This window comes from Dicentrarchus labrax, unplaced genomic scaffold (genome assembly GCF_905237075.1).
Source record: "Dicentrarchus labrax unplaced genomic scaffold, dlabrax2021, whole genome shotgun sequence".
Lineage (NCBI taxonomy): Eukaryota > Metazoa > Chordata > Actinopteri > Moronidae > Dicentrarchus > Dicentrarchus labrax.
Window position 1 is genome coordinate 3,613,603 of NW_026136722.1, and position 18,408 is coordinate 3,632,010.

Consider the following 18,408-nt stretch of genomic DNA (forward strand, 5'->3'; position numbering starts at 1 on the left):
CAGGGGTCGCCCTCCACTGCAGAGGGCCTGAGTGCTTTGGGTCTTTGCATCTGAGGTGTTTAGAGGTGTAAAATGATCAGTTGGTTAATATGAATTCAGTTTGAATTTTAATCAAAATATCAAACTGTAGAAGCATTTTTTCCAGTGTGTTTTGGTCATTCTATTAACAAACTGGCGGCTACCAAACCACTACTGTACAGTTGTGAACTCACTTTAATCTGTGTGTGTGTGTGTGTGTGTGTGTGTGTGTGTGTGTGTGTGTGTGTGTGTGTGTGTCAAACAATCAGTCATGCATTCTCCCCATCCCTTTCGGATGGGTCCTTCAACGTTTGGAGGTTAAAAGGTTTAGTTACTTTGAAAGATGTGTACTATATTAACAAACAGTTTGCTACATTTACTCAACAAAAAGTTTTCTCTTCTCTTTTTTTCCCCCGATATTTGCAGATTAGGAATTATGTCCGTCAATGTATGCCTAACTTTGAGTCTCTCCCGGAAGGTAAAATGATTTTGTTGGGTCCGCCTGAATCCAAAAAATTGGTCTCAGGCTTTGTAAATATATTGAACAAGTGGTTTATGCCAAAAAATCCTGGGAGGAGGAGCTGGGACTGTAGATTGGGGATGATGTTTGGGAGGAGGGCCTTAGTAGGACCCGATCTTGTTCTATTAATGCCAGGCACAGGTTAATCCAATTTAAGGTGATGCACAGGCTTCATTATTCAAAAACCAAACTGCACAGAATCTTTCCTGCCATTTCCTCTCTATGTGACCGATGTAAATCTGTAGAGGTGTCAGAAACTGTATAATATTTAGTGTGACATATTTAAGTGGTTTTCTGACATGTGCGATTGTGTGTTTGAACCTGTCCCGGAGATTGCATTATTTGGGATTTCTCCTTCGCTACTTAAACACAATGTTTCGGTACAGAGCACAATGATGTATGGAATAGTAATTGCAAAGAAAGTGATTTTAAGAAGTCAGATACTGTGCCACAGTTTAAGACTTGGCTGAGTAAGCTCACTGGTATTTTACATATAGAGAAAGTTCGATACGGCATGATAGACATCTTAATACATTTTTGGATATATGGCAGCCATTTCTGGCTCACCTTGCTAAATATGACAGTGACCCTGACCAGCATGGAAGTTCATAGAGTGCCATCCACCTCTCATTGTTTAGAATTTGTGCCAAGATGCTAATGCTAGTGATGCAGCAGTGTACTTAATTATTCTTTTTAAATATGCCCTGTGTGTTTGGTTTTTTTTACCTTTTGTTTCTATTCTGTTTTTTTTTTCTGTTGTGTGTCTGTTTTTTTGTGTATCCTGTTACCTACAAAAAATTAAAAAATTATAAAAATCAACCAATCAGAGCTGAGAAAGAGTTGATCATCCCCAGGTCCTAATACCGACGCTTTATCCAACATTTTTATAAAAGTGAACTAGCAGCTTTAAGTATCATTTTCAGGTACTTTTACTTTACTGGAATATTTCCATTTCATTTTCTGCCTCTTCAAATAAATTCACAATCTACCCAGCAGTGAGTATTAGATAGAAGTAAATTAGCCCCCACCTTATGACCAGCTTCTGAAGTGAATTTTTAAATTCATGACTTTTACTTGTGAGAGAGTATTTCTTCTACCAGTGAAAACCAGAGGGGTCTCCAGATGATTAATGGGACAAGAATGAAATAGCACAATTCACTGTGCTATCTGAATTCTGAATATTTGAATATTGCAGGCAGATGTGTAAATTTGTCAAACCTTTGCCCCCTCTTAACCAGCTTCACTATCATAAAATACTTTGTGCTGACTGTGTGACAAAATCATTCCGACACAGATGTATGAGACAAATATATAATTTATTGTTCGTAGCCTCAGTCAGGCTGTTGATCGTAGTCTACATTATCTCCTTCCACGTCATTGTAAATGACATCTTTGTGGTGATGCTGACAGCTCTGCACTACCTGGAGGGTGGTGGCAAGACGTCGGTCCAAAGCAGAGAGGTGTGGCTCAGAGAGAAGGGGGGCCACGCCTGCCAAAGGATCCTGGACCAGAGACTCCCGCATGACATCACTCAGGCGGAAGCCAGGGAGGGACAAGAGTCGCAAGCGGAGGAGGGTGGAGCGACGGATCCTGAAATCAAAAGAGACCGAAACGCAGGTTTCCTTATCTTCTCTGGGTCCTTTAATATGTATGCACAACACTTATTACTGAACTCAGTGTTTTTGTACAACTAGTTTCTTACAGTTTATTTCACCCACCGTTCATATTTAAGTGTTCAAGTCACTCAGTGAACAGACTTTTTGTTTGTTTGTTTGTTTTACCTGCAGCACTGTTGCAAAGGAGCCAGAATAGATGGCTCATCCCGAGAGTGACGCCCAAACCTGGAAAAACATGGGACAGTCACAAGAAAGTCCCGCACATAAAATGTTACCACAATAGACTTTTTTTCACAGCAACAGGAAATAGTAGGGTAAACACAGGCGTTACCAATGTCACTAATTAAGGCTTTGTTCCATTTAGTGTAGCAGAGCCTTTCCAGTGAGCCAACAATAGCAGCACCCCAACTCTGTCTGACCTGAATGCGACACAACCTTAATAACTGTCACTGGTAACACTTGTCTTTACCCTACTATTTCATGTCAATGGCTGCTGTGAAAATGGTCTTAACTGACACCTGAGTCAGAAATATAGTATTAGGCTGTCAGTCATGAGTTATTACAACTGCCTGAGCTGCAGTGAGTCAGCAGATGTTCACGGAACTCACGCCCGTCCGTTATCCAGATGCAGCAGAAAAGTCTTGTTGCCAAATTTCTCAAACGTCTCATAGTGGTGTCTGTCCATGTTGCCTTTGAATGAAAAACAATTGTGTTTTTTAGACTATGTGAGAGCCATTTTTGTAGAAATGAAAAGAAGAAAAATGGCATAAATTGATGGAAAATCCTGATAACATCCTGAGTGCATTAACTTGGGAGATAAAGCTCTTATTTACTACATTTCACTCTTAAACTGAGGACATAGAGGTCAGTGACCCCCTATTACACTGCCTGTAAGCCCCCCTTTTGTTTCAGAGCAATTGACTACTGGATTGAGTTTAAAGTGCTCAGACTGACTCATGAGGAAGTCCAGTACAGCCATGTCTATGAGATCCACCAGTCTGGTGCCGTGGATGTAAGGAGGTGTCTGTTTCACTGTGTCACAGTAGGCCGGGTCCTTCTCCCACCTGGGATCAACAGTGCAATTCAGTATAACTCAGTTGGAGAGAGAAAAAAAAATTACACATACAATATTTGTAACTTTCTTCCAACTTTTCTTCTTTTGTTGATAACTTTGAGATTTAGCAGCTAAGAGTCCAACTGGGCTGAGCAGGGAAACAGGCAGACTGTAGGCTGATCCATTGGTAGTCTTCAGCTTTATCACAACTCAATATGTTCTTTTAGCTCAGCACAGCTTATAGTTCTCTGTTGCTCTGTTGTGATCCAGAGGCCTCCAGATACTTTAACCTGAGCTCCTGCACAAACACTTGCCTGAAAATCAAACTGCAAAGGAAAAATGTGTCCACATCATTTTTAAAAGTATACAAATGGTTTTCTAACAGCCTGAATTTGGCCTGAATAAACAATCACACTAATAATGAGCTCTATGTATTGACATTAACATTGATTACACTGACATTAACGCTTTTGTGTTAGCCACAAATTGAATGTTGTGTTGCAGTTCCTCATTCAGACCACTGGAGGGCAGTGAAGACTCGTGATTCTACATACACTTGTCTCAACTGTGAAATCTCCACCAGCAACAAGGTAGAAACATTAAAACACTTATTACCCACCATAAACACATATAGAAAGTAAAGCCATAAAACAAAGAGGGTATTCATTGCAGAGCTGTTTTCTGTTCAAACTGTTCATTATTAATACTGTAAACATTAGTGATGACATAACTTTTAACGCTACATTTCAACAAAAAATATCAGTAAGAGACACACTGTGTACCCACTGTGCTAGCTTTGTGCGGCTGTAGGAGCGTCTCCATGGTGACCTCCACGACCTGCGGGGAGCAAGGGTGAGGTCAGGTAGCATGACAGCCAGGGAAACCTCCAGTGCATGCGGCTGACCGCACACTGGGTGCTCTGAGGAACAGTAGTACTCACACCGGCCATAGAAACACACGTTGCCCACTAGAGGGAGTCAGAGAGACAACAGCTTTTGGTTTATCGGTCGATAGGGCTGCAACTTACGATTATTGTCAATATTGATTAATCTATCATTTTTCTTTTTCTCAATTAATCGATCAGTTGTGTGGTCCAGAAAATTGTGAAAAATGTTGATCACTGTTTCCCAAAGCCGGAGGAAATGTCCTCAAATGTCTTGTTTTGTCCACAACCATAATATATTCAGTTTACTGTCATTAAGGACTAAAGAAATCAAAAAATATTCACATTTGAGAAACTGACATCAGAGAATTTGACTCAAAATGTAAAAAATCTATTGTAAAAATAGCTAACAATAGGTCTTGCTTTGTGAAAGTGCAGATGGGTGCAGGCTTGGATACATACTGATATACACACATACCAGGGGAAGTGAAGAAGGTCCTAGATAGCCTGTGGTCAGTGGTGATCTCTCTGATCTCTGTGGTGACATTGACAAGTCGTCCGACCACTGGAGGGATCCTGTTAAAGCCCAACAATCTGAGATAAACACAAACATTAACAGAAGTAAAGACAGAGGGCATCAGCAAGAATGAAGGGCACTAGTGCTGTATTATTCTTTAAAACTCACACTTCACTTCCTTATCCTATAATACAAGCTGTACAGTGGCTTTATGAAAGAATAACTCCAGTGTTGGTCCAGTGACCTGGTGGCTACTACTGTGCTGTGTGCAACACACTGTACCTGTCAAGGTGAAAAGCAGCGATCTCTGCGTTGTGTCTTTCAAAGTCTGAGAAGTAGAAGAGGTTTACATCCGTCTCTGCATCTCTGGATTGTCTTTGCAATAGAAAAACACATGCACACAAATGTTCAAGGCTATATCCTGAGGTACATACTGAAGATGTGACCTCTAGTTGTGATGTGGCTGTCAGCATTACTGAACTGGAGCAACACAAACACTGTCAGCAGTCAGTCATTTATCTTTCAGTTACAGTGCTGTCTTACTTCATGGGCTTCAGCAGAGCTTGTCCGTAGTTTGGAAACGACATGAGCAGTTTGAGCTGGGTGCCTCCTGTCTTCTGAACTGAAAGATGTGCATAAAGCCAATATGGAGTGTGCATCAACAGTGCAAAAAGATGGACAAATTAATTGCCTACACACTCACATCAGGATCGTTGTAAGTCATCATTAGAAACACATATCACATACTAAAATATGTTTTCTGGTTACTGAATACTGAGCTGGGTGTATGTTCAGTGCAGTGCACAAACTCAGTGTATCATTTGCTAGTTAGCCAAAAAGAATGAACTTATTTTAGCAACAGTGAGATCTGTAAATTTGACACCAAGGCACTTTTTAGGTCTTTCATCCAGAAAAAAAGCATGAATCACCTCTCCCACACTTCAAACAACTGGGACAGTGTGAATGAGTTAAATCAAAGCATGTGTTCTTTCAAGGTTGAGGTACCAGACATTCAGAGGAGGAGACTTCTGTGGTTGTTGCTCGCCATACTTGTAGGAGCAAGTCCAATAAATAATTCAAGAGCTATAAATCCTGAGATATAAATCAGATCCTCTCATATTTATTTATAATATATTTATAATATCAGTTACAACTCTGATTAAAGGAAAATAAATCTGAATTCAAATGTTTCAAGGTATTTACACTGTGGTGAGTGTTAAACATGAAAGAAAATGACACAGTCACGAAAAATCAGCCTGTAGCTGAGATTAGTGCTTAATCTGCACCGTATAACACAAATCTCAATGCATTATTCATTCTGCGGCGCGCTGAAGACTGAGATGAGCAAACACAAAATGAGCATGTGTTGGTGAGAGTGACTCGTGTGAATATGTGCGTTTAAGTACGTGTATGGAGATGAGTGGGTGTTGAGATAATGTAAGTTTGTGGGAGGATTATATTTATGACCCCACAAGAAAAAAATCACACAAGCTGCGTACTGAAGATGTTCGATTATCTGGTTTGTATAAAACATCAGTCACTTTTGTCTTAACCTGTATGCATTTGCATTTTATTTGACTTTGTAGTTTGTGTGTGGGCCTGAGTTTGTGTCTGAGTGTGTATGCAAAACTTCATTTGCCTCCCAGCCCAGACTACGGCCTCAGAATCTGCACACAGTTTCACATTACCAACTTTCATTTTCTATTGCCTAGATTTTTGGATTGCAATAGCTGCTCATGTTATTGTGTCGACCATTCAATAAATGTAAAACAGATATTAACATTGCACACACACAATCAATGTATTGCCTACAGTGCAGTGCTCCTCTATGTTTGCTTTTCCACCTTCTCCAAACTCACATTTGACTAAAAAGGATTTGTGTTTATCTTTTATTCTGTGTAAATGTGCTTTGTGATTTCAATGTGTGTGAATTTAGTTTGAGTCTAAGATATGTGTACCCAAGGATCTGTCATCCTACATGTGTAACTTTATGTGTGTAATATTCACTGTCTAAATATGAACTTTGGCACAGCTGACTTTATTCACAAAGGGAAAACTTGAGTGTTGACTCTGGCTCTTTTATAGCTTGTTTGTATAGCGGGATAGGAGTTAAAGTGAGAAAGCAGCGTGTGGCTTTATTATAGTATCAAGAGGACTCTGAATGATCATACTTAAATGAAACCTGTGCACTACTATAGGGCAACTGAGGGTAAAGGTCAGCTTCTAAACATTTGTAAATTTTGCTGTGTTGAGCAATGTTGCGCTCTGAGGTGAAGTACTGTTTTTTTTCTGTGGGCGGCCTTGAAGCCCGACTACATAAAGTGTCAAACAATGACAAACATCAGGATAGTGGCACTGAAAATGAAAAAGCAAGAGTTAATCTAATTGAATTGTTAAGTCTTTAACTCCACTTACAACACATTTCCTAAAAATAACTGGCTCCTCAGATGGCCTTGTTTCAGTAAAAGCCGAATACAGATCCAGATATTCAATATGTTAATGACTAAATTAAGTTTTTTCACGAGTGGGTTGTGCAGGTTTTGGCAGAACATGGATCATATTTAAAGAATTGTGTCTGCAGTATGTTTTCTAAATATTTTACCCAAGTGAGAAATTCTGTCTGGCTGAAACTTCAGGGTGTATTTTTAGGAGCAGAAAGATTAAAGTAAGTGTAATTAAATCCCTGGTAATCCTTCACCTTTCTCCCTGTGCACCCTCCTCTAATGTCTCTCCTTTGTTTCTGGTGGTTTTAACTGGCTGCATCCTTTCCTCTGTTTGTCCTCTCGCATGTTCGCCCTGCCCCCCTCATTTGCTCACCAGCCCCAAGGATACGCTGAGTTGCCAAATATTGAGTCAGCTGGGCCAGGTTGGGATCCTTCCTGTTGTACAGCTCCCGGCGAGAGATGCCCAGGTGGAACCGCAGCCAGGGAGGGTGGGTCTCCACATCGCTCGTCCAAGTGACTTTGTCGTAGCCTTCCTCCTGACTGGCACTCTGCCTTCAGGAGAGGAAGTGAAGGTGATAAATAGGCAGAACTGGCCAAGGAAGGTTATAGTTAAACCGAAGTTCACAGAGTTGGCTTCAGGTTGGCTCTGAGATATAAAACAAGCTGTCGAGGTAAGATATGTGACGAGGAATACGTATGTTCCATATGAGGCAATACTTTAGCAACTAAAGCAACACATTACATGCAATTAGAAAAAAATTTCAAAACATATGTAGCCTAAAGGCTGAAAGATCTGAGAGAGCACATCGATGCTTTGAGCTAAATGCGAATATCAGCATTGATCAGCAAGTTTAGCACGTTAGCAATGCTAACTACAACAAGCTACTGTAATATTTTCTAATTAGCACATAACTATCTTCACTGTTTTAGCTTAGTGTGTGTGTAGCATGCAAGGGAAATGTTGTTGGTTTTGCAGATATAGCCTAGTATTGGACACAGTTATTGGACAAATTAAAAGTTTTGACCTGACACACCTGAAAAGTCAGGTGGCAATCCAGTAGCTGTTGAGACATTTCACTAAAAACTAAAACCTAATGGTGGCGCTGGAGGAAAAGTCTGAGGATCACCAAAGTCAGCATCGGCTTCATCCTCTGAGGATCTTGAATGTCTTTAAAGACTTAGGAAATGTATCCAGTAGTGGTTGGTTTGAACTCTGGCTAAAAATAGTCTCATTTGTAAAGCATACCAGAAGCTTAAATTTTCGCTTTTCTATAAAAGATTTTTGTGTAGAAAACCAAGCCTCTGGAACACCATGGTCCATCCATCAGTTTCACTTACCATTCACTGTCACTATTGATGGCGTCTTCCCTTTGCCCTTCCTCACTTCCCGTATCCCTTGCGTGTTCATTTGTTTCCACCCTCAGCAGCCAGTCATCTTCTTGCAGCTCTGGGCGTGGCAGGTTGTACAGCGGGAGCTTGAACAGCGCTTCCAGCTTGGAACCACTCTTAACCTTTTGAATCACTTTTCCAGCTTCGATCAGCTTCTTCTCTCTCTCAGTGGCGTCACTGAATGAGTCTTTCTCTTTAGGATGCAAGGTTTTGGCATTTGGTTTGTGATGCTCTTCGTCCTGACGGCTCGTTGGGAGTTTATGTGAGGAGGAAACAGCTGAAGAAGAGGAGGAGTGGGCACTAGACTGATGGTGCTGAGTATCTGTTCTTGGAATGGAAGAAGGGGACAAAGAGGAGGAGGTGGGAAGGACACAGGCAGTCTGGAGGACTGAGAGACAAAAAAATGCCAGAAGGAGGTGGAGAGCAAGGGACAGGCACGCCAGACCCAGATAGATGGAGCGAGTGGATCGACACGGGTTCAGTTTTATCATGCTGGAGGAAAGAGAGGCAACAACAGAGAGAGACATTTAAAATCCAAACCATGACCTGCCAGCCCATCAAACCTGATCATGATGAAACATTTTTTGATCATTGCATTCCACTTATCACACACACACACACACACACACACACACACACACACACACACACACACAGGAGTGGACAAAATAAGAAAAAAAACAGATGAACACTAACTTTTACTTTGAAGTAACTCCATTGCTCACAAAGGCTGTATTTGGGTAAATGCCAATTAATGATGTTAATGAATCCACATGAAACAACTAACAATGTACTGGTCAGAGGTTACACAGGGTGCAGTGCTCTGCCTACTTCATTCACACCTCATGACTATGGATAATGGATCCATCCATGTAAAGCCTGAATGCTCTCACGTAACATTTGACAAGTTGAGCAGGAATTAAAGTTTTGAAAACTAGAAGTCTGTCATCAGGTGTAGGCTAATTTAAGCTAGCTAAACTAGCTGAATATTTTCATCCCAGTTGCAGCTATGGATTTTAGAAAGTGGTTGACCGGCTTAGTAGCAATCACTTCAAGGCCAAAGATTGTGATGAGTTGTCGGAGTCACTGTCATTGTCACCGGCTACTACTAGCCTGCCTCATAATGCTACATCTTGCTGTGCTGACAGTGCTATTGAACCTGACACCACTGTGGATGATTTAGGAGAGGATGGGCCTTGGTCAGTCTCCACCTTCCCCATGAGCCTGTTAGGGAGTAACCAGTCAGTCCGGAAAGCGGATGCAGCTTTTATTTGGGTGCATTTTTGTTCTTGTAAAATGTGCGTGTCCTTGCATTTATTTGTGATTTCTCCTTGGGTTTTTAGTCAAACATTCATCCAGAGTGCGCCATTATTTCACGTCAAACCATCCAGTAACCGTCGAAACATTTCACTCAAAACTATGAGTGTTAACCTCATGGTGGCACAAGAGGAAAGCATTACTAATCGGTAGGCTTCATCACCATGAATGTCTGTTCACAATTTTGTACCAATCCATCCAGTAGAAGCTGAGATATTTCACTGAATAGGTTAGGATTTTGCTACATGAAAGTCAGTCACTAGGATTCATCCCCCGGGAACTATGAATATCTGTAGCAAATCAAAGTCACATTCCAAGAGTTGTTGAGACATTTATTCAGAACCACAGCTGAATGTCACGGTGGCGCTGAAAAGTTAGAGGACTATCAATGTCAGTAAGATTCATTATTTGGGGACCACGGATGTCTATAAAACATGTCATGTCAGTCCCTCCAATAGTTGTTGAGATATTTCAGTCTAGACCAAAGTGCTGGATGGCTGACAGACTGACAGGCTGACAGCCATTCACTCTGCAACAAAATAACCTATTATAAACCAACTGTTTTTTTGAACACCTCTGGAAAAAAATAAGCAGAAAAATGCATTAATATAGGGTGCTGTACTATAAATTATAGAATGATAAAAACTTATTCTTGCATCTTTGACCTGTTTGGAGAAAGCCAAATGTTGCATCTAACCATCAGTATGGGAGCCACGTTAGCAGGGCCATTTCACTAAATGTCTGCATGGTTGTAAAACAGTTTACACATTCTAGCTCTTTACCACATGTGGCACTACCACAATAACATCCTGCTTTTAAAGACATCCAGCAGCGGTATCATGATCGTCAGGATGCAGTTAAACACCTGCTTTCGTCTCCTAATTGAGACTTGATCTGGATGTTTAGGAACTCAAGTGTGCATTTCTGCATTTCTTTACTCCTCAGTAAACTGGAGGCTCATCCAAGTTACATCAATAAGCAAACATTTAGAAGGATAATCACTCCGTTAATGAATTTACACTGAAGACAGAGGGATGAGCAGACAGACAGGGCCTCATGCATACCTTCACACTGCACTAGTTAAGCAGAAAACTGTCAGATAATCATTGACATCAAATCCTCAAAGAAAGAAAAGCTCACTAAGAAAATCAATACATTATTGAACAACTTGCTGCTCCCAAATTCCCTGTGTGGACCAGGAGGCTGGAGGAATTACTTACATCTCTTTCCCTTGAAGACCTTTTCTCCCCCTCTCGGTTCTGCTCCCCTTCCTCTGTGAAAGAGGAAGATATTCAGAGTTTGGTGGCATTTCTACCCTTTTTTTTTGCCCTGTTGCATATGTATGTTTGTTTGTTATCATACGGTCACTGCAGTACAAACAGAAGAGGACTGGCATGCTGCGGTTGCGGTGACCTGTGTCTGCGTGACCCACAGTTAAGAGGAAGGGAATCACTACATACTGCCAAATGATCTTTTAGTCTGTCTGGATCAATGCAGGGTGAGTGATAATAGCGGTGCTACACAGCTACAATGGAGCAGCCTTGAAAAAGAAAATGCTAACAACACATTCCACCTTCTCTTCTATTTTCTTGTCGGAGTTGTTCTACCACTCTTATGCTGATGATTTTCTGTCTCTGGGTTTGACTTTAAAGGACACTCAATGTGGTTTGTGTTCATTTCATTTCTTTTATCAAGCACAATGTTTTGCTTCAACACTCAATGAAAATACAAGAGCTGTCAGTGAGCTGGATCCTCTTCTAAACTGTTTGATACTGGCAGAGCATTAAGATCCATACACAGAGAAACATGCAGAGTAATGAATTCATACTCTCAAGGAGCCCAGATTAAATCAAATATGCATCAATTCAACAGTTTCTCTTTTTGCCTCTTTTTGAATATGTCCCCTCTTCTTTTCTGCCTCCCCCTCTTTTTTTGTAATCATAAACCATCAACCAATCTCCTGCTACGGCTTTAAATCCTTCTCTGACTTTCAGTGTTTTCTGTCCTCCAAGGGTTGAAAAATCACTCTGTTGTATACCACTAATTAACCAACTGCATGTTTCTGTTAATTAGCTAACTTCGCTATGAGAGAGAATGTATTATGTATGTTGCAGCAGGTCCCAGTAGAATAGGCTGATGTTTTTCAAACCTGTGGCAACGTACTGCGGTATCGTATGCAGCCTCTGAGTGTGTTTTATCACACGTAAACAACTGTTAAATGTCACAAATTAGATTACAATATAAACACACACACAGAGACAGAGAGAATAGATCACTTGTCAGGTAAATATTACGTTTGAGTAAATGAAAAAAAATCTGAATGCATGACAACACTAATTTAGCTTAATTATTCATCATGATGATGATGTCCTTGGACTTTGGTTTAGGTGTGTTATGATTCATTACATTCATGGTCTGATGAGTTGGTGTCATGATTCAATAAATTTCCCATACATCAATGTAAGGAGTGCCTGAGAATGTATTCAGATGTATTCAAGTGGTGGAATAGAATATTGTATAATATTAGGCAGTGCTGCACAATATTAATGGTCTACAGACACGCTAGCGCTCTGTGAGCCATGTGTAATAAAGCTAAAAGCTAATATTAGCATGCTACCATACTCACAATGACAATGTTAACATCCTAATCTTAAGCAGATATAACATTTACCATGTTCACTCTCTATGTTGAGTGTGTTTGCACTTAATACATTGGCACAAAACATAAAGTATAGCTAATGCTGATATTTAATCAAAATAATATTTTTTACCATGTTATTATAATTCATCCTAAAAGGCACATTAATGTCTGAACCAAATTTCAAGGGAATCTGTCCAAATGAGACATTTCACTCAAAACCACAAAAGGAAAAATCTGAGCATCGCCAATGATAGTAAGAATCATCCTCTGGGAAACATGACTGTCGATTGTATGGCAGTCCATCAAATATTTGTTGATATTTCAGTCTGGTCCAAAGTGGTGGACCTACAGACCAACCGACCATCCATAGAACCATGCTGCTATCATCTGCTACAAATGTTCAGTTGTTAAAGGTCCAATGTAAAATACTTAGGAATATTTAGAGGTTATTTTGGCAGAAATGGAATATATTATTCATAGGTATGTTTTCATTTGTGTAAAGTCACCTGAATATAGGCATAGTTGTTTTATTGTTCCCTAAGAATGAGCTGTTTTTATCTAGAGACACCGCTGGTTGCCTTCCATGGAGTCTGACATGTTTCTACAGTAGCCCAGAAGGGACAAACAAAACACCGGCTGTTGAAGGGGCCTTTCGTGTTTTCTGTGACATCCGTGGCCACTACAGTTTCTTCTACTTCCTCACAGCCCATTCTAATTCCCAGGCTGTCAAATACAGACACTAGCGGTGTTCAGTTAGTTGCTATCTGAAACTCTCAGCCCACAGCTTCCTACTAAATCTTTAAAAACATGTCACAAATATATAGAATTTCACTAAAACAACTGGACACTGTATGACACAAACTGGAGTAAATAGTGTAATCGTTGGGGAGTGTTTTTTAAGCTGTGGATTGATAGGGATTAGTGAGTATTTTATAGCAGCAGGACTGTGACAGAATTGACCCAAAACAGTAGTACAGTATAGTATTGTATAATAATGTCATGGACAATACTTGGTTTTGGACCTTTTATGGTATTTATTGACTTTTCTGTCTCTGAGCATACTAAATAAGCCTGAGAAAACCCCCAAACAAAATATATAAAACCATTTAAAGACACCGTATAAAAGCAGCTTTTAAAAGAAAACTTATCGAAGAGAACAAAGACCAAAGAACATTTCTTAAAGTGTGGACCCTGATGATAAAAGCATGGTCACCTTTAGATTATAAAGTAGACCTTGGGAGGATGAGCTGTGCTAGCAAATATCATAAGGCCTCCACTAAGTGTAAGGCCTCGATAATTGAGAAATAAATAGAGGATCTGACTGTAAGACTGACAACGGATGTCTGAGTGGAGGACATGCACTACTGCATCAGCCCAGTGAGTATAATTAACTCTAGTGTAGCATCGTGTAATGTGATACCTTATCAATAGCTGTCTTTTTACATTTATCTTCCTCCAGAGGGAGATCCAAGGTCACTCAGAAGCTTCACAACAGCAGCCAAAAGAAAAGATAAGCTCTGATCAGTGAAGGCACAATACATCCTGACCAACCTTGTCTATCAGGGCTCTGGACTTATTGCAAGATGTCAAGAAATCAAATATAACAAGATATTTTAAATTTGTGCTGCTTTCAATTTCTTTATAGCCCCTCTCCCATCGTTGATGGCTTCCTCCCATTCACACACATAAAACAGACCCAAACCTCACATTCAAACAACGAAAAACATCCTTCAAAGCTTTGAAGCCCCGTTTCCCTCACAGCAGTCGCAGCTTAATGTAGGTTGCTTGGAAACAACCCAGAATTTGGCACCTAATTGGAGCGTGCATGTGCTTTATCCAGCAGGCAGGCGGATGGCGACTCTGTTGTGCAAACTCAGGATAATAAGACAAAGTGAATTTCAGATCACATCTGGCACATTAGAGGGAGACCGAGTGGCAGGGGGCCTATCGGATCATGTGGAGGGCTTGAGCGATGAAAGCCTGGGAGACCTGATGTGTGTTTGTGTGCACTTGCATATTGCTTATGTGTGTGTAGCTGAGTGTTCGGCCCTAAAATTTGCCTCCTCGTGTACTAGTTGTGTGTGTGACTGGGTGTAAAAACTGCTTAAGTGGCCTTATGAGAACCCAAGGGTGCAAGAGTTTTTTTTTTTTTTTTTTTTAGGTGTGTGCGAGCGTGGAATACAAAGAGAGTGAAGTGTTTAATCATGTGTCGGCTGATGTTTGAAGTGCTGCAGGCGCTGTATCTCTCTCTGGTTTACTTTCTCTTTGTGTTTAACCTACAGTATCTGTTTGTAGGTGTGTGTGTATATGTGTGTGTAGGTGTGTGTGTGTGTGTGTGTGCAATGCAAAAGAAGCATTTCATCATGCGTTGCCTGCTGTTTGATGTGATGGAAGGGCTCCTTGGTCTTTCACTCATCCTCCTACTCCCTCTCTTCCTTTCTCATTCTATCACAGCTTATCTCTCTATTCCTTTCCCTCACCTGCTCTTTTCTTGTCTTCACCACTTCTCTCGTTTTCCGCCTACTCTCTCTCTTCTTCCTCCACCGCCTCCCTCTCTCTCTCACTGTCTTCCTCTCTGTCTCTGTAAGCTCAGAGGCCCGAAGTCTTTGAAAGCATTGACTCCTGTGGCTCGGGCTGCTGCTGCTGCTACACTCCCAGTATGGATGGGCATGAATATTTCATCTGGGGAGAGAAAGAGAGAGGGGGGGGGAGGAATGAAGGCAGGGATTGAAAGACACGTGAGACAAATGAGAGAAAAGGAGAGGGAGAGACAAAAGTGATGGAGCAAAACAGGTGAGAGCAAGAAGTGCAAAGGAAGACAAAGAGGAACAGATCCGAATGGAGAAGAAGGGGGAAGGAAAGTAAAGCAGGGAAAGACACAGCGAGAGAGATGGAGGGCAGGAGAGGTAAGATAGATGCTGGAGGAGAGTGAGACCATAAGGAGAGAACTCGCCTGGAATACCAACTAGAGTCAAAGCAACAATGTGTTTGATTTTACGCCACACTCACAAAAACAACACAAGTGGAAAACCATGTAAACCCCCTGCAATCCAACCTTCCCGTATCCTCAGTGGAGAAATTCTAGTCGTTCCCATCGTCGACATTTCTTTCACTACATCCATCTTTCATAACCTCTTGTGCATCTCTCTTTCTCTCGTCCTCTATTTCATGGTGACAGATTGTGGAATAATCTAATCCCGTATCTCTCCACATGGGACAATCTGTCATCAGATGAAGCTCAGTGTGTGGATCTCTATAGCCTACATGTATATGGATTCTACTCTGAGAGGAAGCGAGGGGCAATTAGGAGAGAAGGAAAGGAAGGAAGGAACGAGGGGAAGGAAATTAAGATAGAAAGGAAGAATGTAACCACTTGCCTGTACATATAATGAATACATGAATTATGTAAAGACAGTTATCACCGATTCTCTGAAGATACAGTTTGAACCTGGTACTTCATGTGCACATTTGTAAATAGACAGTGAGTGATTCCACTTGCCATACAGTGACGTAGGATTGGTTAGCTTGTGTTTCTCTCTCTCTCTCTCTCTCTCTCTCTCTCTCTCTCTCTCTCTCTGCAGGAATATCCTTGGTGTATGTGTAGCTTCACCAGTTGATTAGAAATAAGCAGCACTTCATACAAATACAGTGAATTTATATCAATATGTTCCTGGAATTAACATGTGACTCATATGGGGGATTACAGTTGATAAGCCTTGACCTTATCTTGTTCTTATCCATGTACATATTATTTTTATGTGTAATTTGGGCAGTTAATGACAGATAAGCCTGAGGTAGTCTGGCTCAGTGCTCGCTCCGCAAAAATGTAATGTATGTCTGTATGAGCATGTTGTGACTTTATTACAGTACAGTCCGGGATTGCACAATGAAATGCAGCATGGCCACTTTACAGTAGCACTAAGAGAAGAAATAAAGAGGAAAACTAAATTATATTTAATATACTTTACAGTTACATATACATATATACACATGTATGTACAAATAATATGTACAGTATGTGTAGCCTAATATGAGTGTTTGAAATTAGTGCAGAAAGACATTGTTATGTGGGAAAGAGGGTAATGCCAAAACAAGTGGATGTTAAATATTTCACAGAGAAAAATTGGTCATCTGTCAGACAGGCTAGCTCGCTGTTGTGCTCAAATAACTTGTTGGTCTTTTGTAGTGTGCGGCTGAGCCAACTGTACGACTGATGTTGTGCGCCTTACCAGACGATAAATGGAAGCACAGAAACAGATGCAGCGCTTCAGGCTGTAACACAGGCTTTATTTAATTCTCACGCCAAAACTGATACAGCCCTGATGACATCACTATGACATCATCAGTGCTGTTTTCTCAGACTTGACAGAGCTCTTCCAAAACCCACAGAGGATATTACACAACGTTTTTTTTTACATGCTGTGTAGCACTCATCATGATGGCGAGTCTTTCTCTCCAAATAAAATTTAACTCACAGTAGAAAAACTTTCCAGGTGGCAGCACTGTGAAGTATTAAATTGCTTTGAAAACTCATATTTATTGAAATGGTTTTATTGTGTTGTACTATTGATTCTTGCACTCAGTTTCTAAATACTGTGGGGGGTTTTTTAATGCTCTGTATTCTTACAGTCCTGCTGTTGTTCCATGATGTAGTTTTAATCTTTTTTATTTCTGATATTTTACTATTTCTGCCTGCCACTTTTATTGTTGTTGCCTAATCTTAAATCCATCCTTTGTGTTTTTTCTATTTTACTCTTTAATTGATTTATTTTGTTTTTTTATTCACGTTGTTATACTACCAAATAGAAAATCATTATATTAGCTGAATTTAGCTGTAGCTGCCATTTGGAATTCAGTCCCCTACCCACAAAACAATGATTTTTCTGTAAAATGAACCAAGTGGCAAAAAACCTAAATTGAAATGCACCTTTGTCTTTTTATCGTTGCTGTTTTATCTTTACATGCGCTTTTAATGTTATCAGTCTGCCTTGTGCCTCAGCTAACAAGCTAAAAATGCTAACTTTGGCCCTTTTGTTCCAAGTTCTTCACCTGTTTCATTCTGTTGTATTCTGGCTTGAATGTCACTCAATGCCAAGCGCTGGTCCTGGGGGCTTGTTTCTTACCAGAGCAGTGCAGGTAGAGAAAGAGTATTACAACAGAGCTATGGGAGAGGTCATAGGTCATTACAGCTTACTAACAGAGCTTCAGGGGGAGTGTGATGAAGCAATATGTAGGCCTTTGAAGTGGATAGCTTACAGCAGCATGACACAGCCAGTATGAGGATAGTGACACTGGGACTAGCAGCATCCCACGCTGGTCATGACTCTACTACTTCACCCAACAGCCAGCTGTGATTGTTTCTTACTCTCTCACCAAACCTGCAACGACTCACCCAGTCTCCGTGGAAGTCATGTCCTCAGTGATGATGTCCTCACGCAATAATACAGTAGAGACAGAAATAAAGTGTTAAAATATTGCAGTGTGTGGCATGTGCACACGCTCATGACTCATGAGCGGAAGAAGTGTCGTGCTGCTAATACATGCTCGTGATTCTTAATTGATGAGTTTTATTCAGAGTGGTTGCGGGGCGGATTTGGAGGATCCATTACTCATGAAATCTAACTGAAGACTTGGGTTGGGTTTTTTTTTTCTCAACCGTAATTTTCAAATACTGATGAAGGGAGACTCATGGGAAGAGAGAGAGAGTGAGCCATTTTTAATTTAATCAAGATAAGGTTGTCAGCAAAAAGCCAAGATTCCACGGTGTGTGTGTGTGTGTGTGTGTGTGTGTGTGTGTGTGTGTATGTGTGCGTGCGTGCATGCATACCTGTGTTGTTACTTTCTACCTAGCAGAAAATTGATTTCCAGATGGCATGAAAAGCCCTCAGAGGACATGGGTGTGTGTGCACATTTGGAAGAAATTTGGATGACAAAACATGGAGATGGATGCATTTTTAAAGACACGCACCTTGAAATGCAGCAAGAAGACTGGAGGGTGACTGAGTGCAC

The 18,408-nt window shown here is 40.7% G+C and overlaps 1 protein-coding gene across 5 annotated transcripts; it reads right to left on the bottom strand.

The window, feature by feature from the left end:
* Positions 1 to 1,864: 1,864 nt before the first annotated feature.
* On the bottom strand, positions 1,865 to 18,379 carry LOC127356936 (extracellular serine/threonine protein kinase FAM20C-like). Of its 5 annotated transcripts, XM_051389024.1 has the most exons (14): positions 18,368 to 18,379; positions 17,792 to 17,829; positions 13,820 to 13,883; positions 10,979 to 11,031; positions 8,391 to 8,933; positions 7,426 to 7,604; positions 5,152 to 5,230; positions 4,891 to 4,983; positions 4,570 to 4,685; positions 3,995 to 4,175; positions 3,109 to 3,218; positions 2,763 to 2,844; positions 2,320 to 2,379; positions 1,865 to 2,128 (listed from the first exon to the last, which is right to left on the bottom strand). In XM_051389024.1, the coding sequence occupies exons 5-14, from the start codon at positions 8,930 to 8,932 to the stop codon at positions 1,870 to 1,872; spliced, it is 1,701 nt and encodes a 566-aa protein (XP_051244984.1). In that variant the 5' UTR covers position 8,933; positions 10,979 to 11,031; positions 13,820 to 13,883; positions 17,792 to 17,829; positions 18,368 to 18,379; the 3' UTR covers positions 1,865 to 1,869. The 5 variants fall into 5 exon arrangements, with proteins under 5 accessions (XP_051244984.1, XP_051244986.1, XP_051244988.1 ...); XM_051389026.1 differs by lacking the exons at positions 17,792 to 17,829; positions 18,368 to 18,379 and adding an exon at positions 17,449 to 17,518; XM_051389028.1 differs by lacking the exons at positions 2,763 to 2,844; positions 3,109 to 3,218.
* Between the last annotated feature and the right edge of the window lie 29 nt (positions 18,380 to 18,408).